General features: G+C 34.9%; 1 protein-coding gene across 4 annotated transcripts in view; it reads left to right on the top strand.

Moving 5' to 3' along the window:
* LOC123309875 (teneurin-m) overlaps positions 1–12,562 on the top strand; it is a 389,300-nt gene that overhangs the window by 358,159 nt on the left and 18,579 nt on the right. For all 4 annotated transcript variants that reach the window (XM_044893168.1, XM_044893169.1, XM_044893170.1 and 1 more), the window contains exon 3: positions 8,155–8,334. In XM_044893168.1, the coding sequence (XP_044749103.1) occupies positions 8,155–8,334 (180 nt within the window). The remainder of the gene's footprint in view (positions 1–8,154; positions 8,335–12,562) is intronic.

A 12,562-nucleotide genomic window follows, 5' to 3' on the forward strand; every position in this document is an offset into this window, starting at 1 on the left:
TTGACCTGGCTCCCGGCAAACGGGATTTTTTACAGGGGTGGTTGTCGAAGTATCAGATTCTAGACTGGGGCGATCTGAAACATGCTCGGAGGTGGCTTGATGCCCACCTACTATTTCGAACGTATAATTATTAGCATTCCCTTGATAAATGGTTCCACCTTCTGGTGGTTCGTCTTCAAAATATAATTAACTTCGAAATTTAAAAGTACGTGGAGAAAATTCTTTCGTTTTATAATTCTGTGGAGTGATATTTGTCTCAATTTGATCGAAACCATTTGAAACCTCAATTTCAATAATAATGTATCAATTTTCTGTGTTGCATAGTATTGGTTTACTGAGAATTCGATGCGCTGTTAGAAGATTGCCATATTCATTTCATACAATCCATTTCCGAAACGACTTTCTCTTGATTGGAACCTCACATTTCCTGCTGAATACTGTATTTTAACCGTCTTTGAAACTCTCTCATTCGTAGAAAAAGTAGTTTTTAGATTATTAGTAATTATGCAACTTTGTAGCTCCTACGTTTTAAACCACTTTATTTACTATTCGAGATAGGGAAGTTTTGAGGTATTCATACGAGGATGTATCGATATCTAGTTAGCTTAGACCAGTTACATGCATAAAAAAAATATTGCGTTACCATAGCAACGAACAATAACTCATGAGAAATGTCAGTGTGAAGTTCGAGGTCAAAAAAGTAAACCAGAGTTACGCAATAAATTAAAAGAAAGCAGATGTCCACCGAAATTGTGAAAATTGAAAAATTGGAGTATCCAACTATCATCATGTACCTGTATTTAAAAAGGTTAAGAGGTGAGCAGATTTACGAAGATATGCTTAATACTCTTGGTGATCAATGTCCTTCGTATGCGATCGTGAAAAATTGGACTGCAAGCTTCAAAAGAGGTAAATTTTCCATTGAAGATGATGACCGATCGTGAAGGCCAGTTTCTGTGTCAGTCCCCGAAAATATCGATGCAGTTCATGACATGATTTTATCAGACGGTCGAATTGGGCTAAAGCTAAAACGGATATCTGAAGTACTGAATATTTCATACGAACATGTGCATCAAATAGTTCACGTCAATTTGGACATGAGAAAAATTGCTGCAAAATGGATCCCCAAATGTTTGAATGTTGACCCAAAGCGTGTAAGGGTAGAAGAATCGCGTTCGATCTGTGCTCGATTTGAAATTGATGTAGACTTCTTAAACCGAATTGTTACTATGGATGAGACTTGGGTACATTTCTGCGATCCAGAAACAAAGCAACAGTCGATGGAATGGCGACACTCTGGTTCTCCAAGATCTAAGTTTCGTGTCCAAAAATCTGCTGGAAAAGTTCTTGCTTCAGTTTTTTGGGATTGCCATGGAGTAGTTATGATTGATTTTTTGGATGAGGATAAAACAATAACCGGAGATTACTATTCGACATTACTGACCACTTTAAGGGAAAAAATGAAAGATAAAAGACGCGGAGAGCTATCCGAAGGTGTTTTGTGTTTGCAGGACAAGGCCCCTGCACTCAAATCTCATGTTTCATTGCAAAAAATTCGTGATTTAGGGTTTGAATCTCTAAAACACCCCCCTTATTCGCCAGATTTGGCTCCATCCGACTATCATCCCTTTCCTCAACTGAAAAAAAGTTCAAAAGGTCGTGAATTTTCTTCCAACGAGAAGGTAATAAAAGCTGTGGAGGTCTGGTTTGCAGAGCAAGAAGAAACATTTTTTCAATGTCTAGAGACGTTGCAGGATCGCTGTGATAAATGTATCCAATTAAGAAGAGAATATGTTGAGTAATGAAATATTTTGACATTGAAATTTTGTTTGGTTCTATAGTAGGCTAAGAATTCTTCAATATATCATCGTAGTAACCCTGAGTTTCACAAAGCATGATCAGGCAATAGACTCTGGATTGACGGATAAACAGACAAAAAAATCAGAAAAGAAATAAGCCGAAAGGCTGAAGTTAGGATAAAATGAAATTTAAAGTTTCATGAGCTTCGAGTACTATATTATTCATATCAGAATACAACCAAATAAGAATTTCAAACTAACCAAAACATAACATTCTTGGATTCTTAACAAATTCTTCAACAACAAGGTTGTTCAAAGTTTTCACTTATTACTTTACGTTTAATGCTCATCATCGCCAAACCGTTAAGTTGACTCTCAACCATCGTACTCCATAGCTAGGTTTTCATCCTACGAAGGCCTCTGAATCGCTCTACCGTGCACTAGTTGCCAGCTCATTAAAATTACCTTCAGGTTTCCCAGGGTGTGATTTGATAGATAACTTAAAGAGTACCACATTGTGATTTTCGTGTTTTATGCTATTATATACATATGTATATTGAATCAATATCAATAACGGGGTTTTTATATATTATTTATATATTATTTCATGAGTTTTTACGGGATACTCTAGAAGATCTAGGGGGGCAGCTGCTCCTCCTGCCCCCCTGGGGACGCCCATGATATTCTTTTTGCATTCTTCATTTCAGTGGAGAATTCACAAAAGTCAAATTTGACGATAGGATGCATAATATCGAGAGCAAACAGGCAAAAAACACGGTTCGGACAGCTTCGTACCTTTCTTTGAGATACAACGCTCTTATCTTATCTCTTTGATCGTCCAATCTCTCGTCCCACGAATTTCTCCAAGGGTCCGAGTGCTTGACTCCATTCCTGTCTCGAGATCCCGCAAATGGGTCCTTCAGATCTTCGATCGGGGCTTTCTACGGCTCTTCTTCGTCAGCCGCACCACGGGGAAGTCAGCGCTGCGCTGGTGGATGAAAATCAGTAATCAGTCGGTCGACGGTCGTCAGCGCAAGCACACCTAGCCAGAGCTTAAAGCTCCATCTCATCGCTGCCCTCGCACACATACACACACACACACACCTATCCGCTCCGGCCTTCATGCGGGCAAACGTATCGAGCGCAACCCCGTTACATAGAATTGTTAATTCGCAATTCTCCGTGCACGATTTCTTGTTCTTTACCGAAATGGGCTGTGATTTCCGGTGTTACTGAAGTGCGTTCGAGATTTGTGATGTTTAGTGAAGCCACTGTTTGTTTGTTTATTAGAGAATTTTATGTTTGTTGAGATGTATCAGTATATTCAGTTGGATCTCCCTAGAGATTATAATGGTACAAATGGTGAGTTTGTTTGGATTTGTGGGTCGAAGTTCGGACAGTACTTTTCCGATTTTGACTTGAATATTTTTTAATATGAAAAAATTTCGTAATTTTTGACGCTAAAAGTTTGTATTCAGCACGTGAGAGTTATAAATATTCAGAAAATCTTGATTGAGGTTCAAAAATAGAATGATGAAGTTCGTAATTTCTTGCAGCAGTCATTCAATCAGAAATTTCAGATTTCGAAGCAATATTGAATGAAAGCATAGCACTCTTCACTTTGTTTTATATTTCTAATTTTAGTTGATGAATTAATCCCACGATTACTGGAAAATTTTGACTTCTTGTTTCAATTCTTCTTAGGGAACGCAAAGGACAGATAATTTTCGGACAGTTTCAGTGTAGTTTCTTTCAGGAAAAGGAAAACTGATAGAAAGTGAGGAAAATTTTCCGAATTGAAGCTTCTGTAGCTACTTTATACTTACTTTTACATATTGAACAAAAATGAAAAGGAGATAAATCGTTTCAGATCATTTTGAGTTAAATAACTTGAAAAATAAAAGTTGAAACATTATTTATTTCAATTTTCATCATTATGTACATCCACTTCTCGAGCCACTATTATATATATATATAGGGTGAGTCTTTGACTCGTACAAACATTTTAACAGTAGATTCTTGAGGTCAAAACAAACCGAGAAACAAATATTTTTTCCTCCACCATTTTTTCTGAGTCGGCTCGGTTTAAAAGATAAAGGAGATACGGGATATTAAAAGAACATGAAAAAATGTTATTTTCAGTTCTCTTTCAAAAACGGTCTTATCCTCGGTTTTATCGAATGTAATGAATTTCGAAATATACGTAGTCTTTCATTTATTTGATGAATATTTTTCGGTTTCATCCACATCTTCCAGTTTTCTCATTATGACCATTGCCTACCATAAAAATACAAAAAATTCAAAGAACCTAACTCTTTAAATTAGGTTGAACTCTACGTAATGAATGTTCGAACGTTTTGTATAATAAAAATAATCCTCATATTTTCTCGTATAATGCGTCGTTTTCGTGTAATTTGATAATCAAAAATTAAAAAGTGTCTGTAAAATTTGAAAGATTGGGTACTTTGGCTGAATAAAACTCTGTTTAAAAGATCCACAGATGTGTAGTGTCACAGATTCAACTTAGTTAAAAAGATAATTTCGTTTTTCCAGGGGTGGCACAGCTCATTATGAATCGGAAAAAATGGTATAAGAAAAAAAAGTCTTCTTTTTAACCTCAAGAATCTGCTGTTGAAATATTCGAAGGAATCAAAGATTCACCCTGTATATTAGTCGAGATATTAGTTCACATACTACGACAACATTTGTTTTGAGATCTAGTTTCGATTCTTCTTTGAAAACTCTTTTGAGAAAAACAGTATGGAGAGTGGGAGGAAGTTTCCTCATTTGTATTTAATTATTTATTTGGAAATGTGATAGAATTTCGCTCGGAATTTCGTATCACAAAACTGAAATAGAAAAAAAAATGGTATTGAAATATTCTAAGCAAAATAAAAAGTTCGAATCGAAATATCTTTGTAGGTTATATTTATAAAAATAAATAAACTGAAGAAATTTTTAGTGATATTTTGTATCGAAGCTGGACGCTTCGATACTCGCTTCTATATAACAATTCTTGTAATATAGATTCAGCTTCAGATTTATAAGCTATGAAATGAAAAATCTTTTTCTAAAGCCGTCCATTTTGCAGATCCCCAAAACATAGCTGTACGAAGAGGTTGTCGCCCTTTACAGAAATTCTAACGAAGTAGGTTAATTTCAATTTCAATAACACCAAAAATTTCATGCATAAAATTAGTTATTCTATCTTATCAGTGTTTCATGTCATTCAAATGAGGTTTACTATCGATAGCAATCACTGCTAACTACCAAATAAATACTGGTCTATAACATTAGAAAAAAAACAGATAATACCTCAGATAATTCTTACAACTCTACTCTACCTTATATTGCATTAGGTTAGATTTTATTTACATAAAAATTATGGCGAAGGCTAACATTGGAGACATCTTTTCAACACAGTAAGCTTAAGACGAAATTCTGCTGCAGTGTAGATTCTTTCTTAAATAAATAAATACGATGGTTGTTATCGATCTCTCTTTACATTTTGCAGATATACCTACCGTTCGCTGATGAATTATTAAACGTTTGTCTGTAATTTTCGTGATGTTTATCGAAAGTTACTACCGAGGTTACTACCAACAAGCCTGCTGTCTAGCAGCGGTGTAAGGAGACGAAACATAAACAATCTTTCTGTTTTGAATAACAAAAACAAAACAGTGAATTATGCGTAATTTGTTATTACTTAACGATCGTGAGTTGATCTGTCTAGTAGCGTTGCCTCCCAGATATCAGGTAAAATTATAACACACATTTCGACAAGATGAAATTGAGGGATATTGCCAAGTGTTGCATTTTATTTTGTATTCAGTTCCTTACCATATCATGTCATAACTACGTTTACTCGGATGCTTCGTCCAACAATAATGCCTATTCAATTCGAAATTGAAATGGATTTTCATTTGATTGCGACATTGAAATATTTGCTGAACAATTCCGAGCATTTTATGGTGGATTATTATCGAGAATGGAAAAAATTATTGGGAATTACATATTTTGCTTTTCGAGGTACGATTTTATCATCGTGTTTCAATTTCAATCTGTTCAGTTATTGATTAATCATTTAAAATAGAAGTTCATGAAATTAAGCAAATATTTGGTACCTCTGGCGCCATCTCCGCGGTTAAACCGGAACTGTAACATAATGACCCTCTAGAGATGGCAGCACTTGGTTCCTAGATTCCCAACTATTTGGAGTAGATGGGCATAAGGAAAGCCCTCAGGGGTATAAAATTAAAAGATGGATCTCCCGGAAGTCTTAAAAAGCTTTTTGGAGAAAATTTCAACGATGTAACAAGTTTCATATTATTCAAAATCACTTATCGAAAACAAATAGAATTCAACGAAAACTAATTGTTGTGGATATTGGCGGGAAAAATTAAAATTTTATGTGATTTCTTGTTAATAACTTTCTTATATGATACAGGGTTATCCAGAATAAATGGATAGAACTGAATTCTGAAAGACCTCATGATAGAGCTTTTGAGCGTTGTGATGATTTGTGTTGTGAATTTTTTTTTTCAAAAGTGCGATTTCGGTCACTACGTTGCGTTTCATCATACAAATGAATCGAATCCATCGGTTTATCCTTGAAATAATATTTTTTATGGATCCCATAGATTCGCAGCAGTAATCATACGATTTGCATTTATATTACTGCTATCTCAACTCAACGATTTTCATTATATGGAATGTTGTGAATATTTCCTTTTGACAAAGTTTGAACCGAGTTTGAACGTAAGTACGTGATGAAAAAAAAATTAATCAGCAGGTCAGTGACCAACTTAAAAATAAAAAAGCATCGAGGAAAGCATAAATTATCAATATATCTAATATTTTCTGCAACTTTTCATCTTGGTTGGATTTGATGATAAGGGCTCATAAAAACAACGTGCAACGCAGAATAAATTTCATTCTTTTTTTCACCACTTAAAGAGTGAAGTAGAAAAAGGAGCTTCCTACAAAGAAATTGTCTCGGAAATTTTGTAGTACCTACATACCTATTTTATTCATAGTTCTCAATAGTTCTATTATTTAATATGCGATGTTTCAAGTTCACCCATTCATTCTGGGACACTCCGGTTTATCCCAATATACTAAATTAACTGTTCGAAACATTGAAAGGTATTTCAAATGGAGACCAATCTCGGTTTAAGGAACTGAATAAAACAATGTGATTTCAGAGCGACGTTTCGGCGTTATATTTCGCCTTCCTCAGGCTACAAAGAAATTAATAACGATAATTAAGTAAATGTGAACATAGTGGCATAATATAAATAAATCTAAAACTTCAGTAAAACAATACAAAAAGAGATTTAACAGATCAACAAATCGCGCTACAACACAATTCTCTGTTTGGAGACTGACTAGACTGTATATTATTTGTATAAAATATCAACCCCCAGCATCTCACCTTTAAAATCCCATATTCCTCAAAAGAAGAACTTGTCAGTGACAAAGTCATTAAATAAAACTCGAAATGATGAACAAAAAATGCTTGGAGGGCTCAACTTTGGAGTACTTGATAAACTTCTTGGTTTCGATACATTGCACATTGGAATCTCGATTTTACTGATGGACAAAGGGAATGAATGAACGCAAACGCCGCAACATATGAAACATCAACACAAAAACCGGGAACAGAAAAACAGAAACAATGAAGAGGTATATCATAACTATCTGTTAATTAGATTTATATAAATATTATTTAGGGTGGAAGTATCAGCTTGAACATTAACATTGTTCCTTGTTCTCTTGATGTACACCATTTCTTTAAAAATTCTCTTTTCAAAACTAGATTCTCTTGATAAAATTTCTGGTTCACCGAAATTGAAAGTGTGACCCGTATCCCCATGGTGGAAAGATAGACCAGTAGAAAAGTTACCACTTTTACAATCGTTTTCGTGTTGTTTCATTCTATTTTTAAGGTATTGTTTGGTTTGACCCACGTAAGATGACTGACAATCATTACAATTAACTTTATTGTTGTTTATAGTGTTTTATTCAGTTCCTTAAACCGAGATTGGTCTCCATTTGAAATTTCTGGAAGGAACGAGAATAGTTCATCAACATTGAAAGGTATTCTTCGAAATGCGACATAAAATTCATATTTCGCCGGAAATATAGGTCATAAATTTTACCTGTACGTGATTCACCCGTTTTCCCTAAAAAAACTCTACCACCCTTCTTATCTCGGATGTCATCTGTTTCTTCTCCTGGCATTTTATTCGGGGTATCTTTATTGTTTTAATGGAACTCCCTTGTAAGGGGCACCCAGACGCCCCCTTTTCCTTTGTTGCCACAATTTACTGACAGTTATTTTTCTTGTTTTCAGGTTGTCTGTTGGACAGCGCGCCGGGTCACAGACCGCCCGATGTGCCTCCCCGCAACCCCACAATGAGCAGACTGAACGGGCGCCTTGCTTCGGCGCCGCCGCTGGACAACCAAGAATTCGAGCCTTCCTGCCTAGTCAGAACGCCATCCGGTACTGTTTATATTCCCCCCGGTACTTTAGGTAAATAATATGGGTCATGTGGGAAAGTGGGTATAGGTTTAGAGTGAAATAGATTATCAAGACGTTCAAGGGGTGACTGATGGTGGTTTTATGGCATAACCAGAAGCGAACACAACTTTTTATGGTTCATGTTGTAAGGCAACGTTTGATGAGAAAAACAGCATGAGATCTGTTCAGGAATACGACACAATTCCTTTAGCTCTAATCTAAGATAAGAGTTCTTGATGGGTTTTAACATGAGAACGATTTATTCATCTTGAAAAAAATTTTCTTTATATCATACAAAAAGATCATTTCAGAAAAATAAGAGCTAAGGCAATGCTTCAAATCGAGTTGTAAACTCAACATATTGCAGAAGGTATATAAAAATATATATCGATAGCAAAAAAAGGATATTCCAAAACTAAAAAAAAATGGGAAGAACATACATATAAAAGAGCTCTAAAAAAAAAACACATTTACCTATCTGCCACGGGACTAATCAACAAATCCGTTCTTGGACGCGCTCACAGAAACATTATTTATTGATAAAAAAAGACTATTCCACACGTTAAATTACAGAGTTCGATAAAAAATGCAACATGAAGCGCCGAGATTGAAAAAATTTCGATTTAAATACATATCATAGAATTTTGAATTAATGTGTCAATTAAATTATTGAGTATTAACACTCGATGATTAAACTCAATGTAATGTTTCCTCGGTTTGTTTTAAAAGCTAGTACTTATCTTGTATATAATTCATTTTCGAACCAAAAAAAGGACTCGAACCAAAATGACGAGAGAAATGAACAAAAATATTCGAGGATATATATTTAGATCAGATTCATTCGAAGTTTCACGAAAGAATTAATCAAATCCAAGTATTACCAATTTTCAATTTCCAAGAACTTGTTGATATGCGTATTATACTTTCATAGTTTGAACCGAGATTTGAACTCAGTCACAACAATAATTTATTATCAAGGGGAAATAATACCTCAAGAATCTCCATTCGAAAACGGCATTCACTAGTTCCCAATTTACGCTTTCAATTTCTTACGTGAAGCCTTGATATTTTCTTTAAATTGAAGTTAAAAGACGTCTCTTGATGTCACCCGTCTCTTTTTTTTCCAATTTTTTTTTTATGAGGAAAAAAACTTGAAATTGAGTTACAATGAAACTTGTTTGCACATTCATTTTTCGACGGTTTTTCGTCATATTTCGATAAAAAATAATGACGGGGTGACATCGGCGATTAAATTCTTTATATTGCAAAGATTTTCATTGCGATATATGCCAAAGTTACGCTGAAATTCAGGAATAACTGAAAATTATTCAATATTCCTAATATTACCTCTCACGTGGTAATTTCTACTTTTAAACTTACTCAGTACGTAATTCTATATTCTATACTATACTATTGCTTCTCGTATTGCTCAAATATGTGGCACATTTCCCTATTTGGGGTAGCATCCGTAAAGCAACCGATGTTGATCGTCTTGATCTCGAATCGTATGTACTAGGTACTTCCTCTTTATGATATTTGAGGGTTTCTTTTGGAATAGAAGCCGTCAAAAATCATATATTCCAATACATGCTTTTTGAACGACATAGGCCCAGTTGCAGGCACGTCCATCAAGATTTAAAGCTCCGTTGAAAATTTTTAACTGAATAGTGGAGGATTGAAATATTGATGGATCATTACTTTTTAGAGGACTTTTCTGTATCTGGATAAAAGACATTAAAGCAGTAGATAATAATGAAAGAAAAAGATTAACAGTTGATATTCGGAAAATCGGATATTCAAATAGATAGAAAATGAACAGTTGCAGCTCTTGTGGACTCTACCGAGAATCATCTGAAAGATTTCGTCGAGGATTTCGTTTTCACACAAGAATTAAAATTACAACAGACTTCTAAACATTGAATTTTGAAAACACACCTATATCATATCCGGATTTAGGCACATAAGATAAGAGTAATGATGGAGTTATCAAAATTTAGATTATATCAATATATTTTATTACTTCTCTGTCATGTATTATACAGAGTATCTTCAATTAGTTGTTCAATCGATGAACTGAATTTTTTTCATTCGAAAATAATGCCACTTTCATCAATTTCCAACAAACTGTTAGGTGGGAAAATACAGGGTTAAAAAAATATTTTTCATTGATAACTTTTTGGAATATAATAATAATAATATAATAATAAATCGACTTTATTGGCACTACTTAACAAGAAAAAAAAAAGAACTATACAACTTACATAAATCGAGAAGAATCGCCGGAGCGAAGTTTAGTCTCAAAGACTACTCTTACACTTAACTCCGCCGACTCCCCTATGGTATATAAAAAAGAAATTTTCCTAGAAGCTTCCACTCAATTTTTTCGAAAAAAATCAGTTCGCCAATTGAAATAAAGTTGGCTATTACAATTTTTGACCTCCCCAAAAATATAATGGTTCCAAGAGTTAATTTTTTGAATGCCCTAGTTCATTTTCTCGTGCTCGGTAAAATTTGGATTTGAAGCTTCGTTTTCGAAGTAGGTACTTACCTCTCTCAAATTTTATCTGAGTTCTTATAGAGAGTTTTAGAGTATCCTTTTTTCCATCTAAATTGATGTTTTTCAATATCTTCGTCAATAACTTACGACAAAAAATTGCAAAATCAAATAATTCAGGTAAACCAAGCAGTAGCAGTGGTGAAGGAATTCATCTTTTTGCCAAAAATTCGATCAAGTTGAAACAAGTATTAGTTCTGAAATAATCCTTTGAAGAATTGTGTAGAATTCGAGTGTCTATCTTACACAAATCCTCATATCTGCTGGATTCTGTCCAAACTCAACTGGCACAATCGAAACCAAATTCAAATCCCCAATTCTTTTCTTTCAAGTGTTATAGTGTTTATGGCTAGACGGAGGGACAGAATTGAATCCTTGAGACCATTTTCGGCTCAAACTTAGAAAATTACAGACATTCGGGCAAAATGATAACGTTCATAATCCTAGGAACAAGCGGGCAGAAATAACTTCACATAAAGATCATAACTAATTTTTTTTGCGATTTTCGATGGCGCTAAATGCTTATTACGAGGCTTATTATAAATAAGATAATTTTGAATCCAAGGTTATAAAATCGCGAGTGATACATACGAGTCGAACTAAATTCATAGTCATCCTTTCCTGTGAAGTGTTTATCACGTATTAAAACTCTTCTGCGATTTCCTGTCGCATCGATAAACCATTCATTTCCTCCCAACGACGAAAATACTTCAAACTGTAACGAACACACCAAATTCCATAGTGGCGGATTAAAATCCAACGGCCTCTTCAAATAGACGATTAGGAAGGACGTTTTCTACGAGTACCTGGGCCGGAAAAAATGAATGCAACTCTTGACTGGAATAATCAGATTAGGCACGGTAGAGAGCACAAAAATTCGCAACAGATGGTCCAGAAATCTCTACAACAATGGTAGTGGCATGTGCTAGATCCCATCACCCACCAATTTGAGCTCGTTCCCCGTAATTAAACCCGAAGAAGGTAACCCTACTAACCAGACTGTCGATAAGTCTATGCACTCATCAGAAATCGAAAAAAAGGGTGACTTCGAAGAGTTTCCATGATGCGGTCAGTGAATTTAGCGGAGACGCCTGTCGGGCCTTGGACTCTGCCTGATGAATCCGTGGCGCAGGTAGATGCGTTTATACCCTCACATATGGCGAACGTAGGCTTAATGAAGACCGGGGGTCATGGGATGTAACAGTTGCGAGGCTGTAATGGCGCGTTTGTAGGAAACGCCATTAATTTCGAGAAGTTAAGATAATGGCCTTAATATAAATACGAGATTTTTTGTGGCTGTTCTGTTATTATCAGGGACGACATATGTTCGCTCGTTTCGATTCCATGTATTGCTCTACAGGGCTCATTGAATGGAACATCTGCAACAATAGGATTGAAAAATAATCGAAAAATTTTACATTGTGTATACATTGAAGAAGAAGGAATACGACAAAGTTCAATTGGATGAGTATTAAAAATTTGTTTGATGTTCCTTCGTTCAAATTAACCTATGCACATTGGTAGAGAAAACCCACAACTATTTTCAAGAACGATGAAAAGTCCCAAAATATCCTTCAATCAATATATTTCAGTTCCTCACATCAAATTAAATAGTTTTAAAATTTTCGAAATCGGCTCTCTCAAAAAAATATTGCTTGTTGAGCAAAATCATGGATTGGTACAGAC

The sequence above is a fragment of the Coccinella septempunctata genome, chromosome 3 (genome assembly GCF_907165205.1).
Source record: "Coccinella septempunctata chromosome 3, icCocSept1.1, whole genome shotgun sequence".
NCBI classification, from domain to species: Eukaryota; Metazoa; Arthropoda; class Insecta; order Coleoptera; family Coccinellidae; genus Coccinella; species Coccinella septempunctata.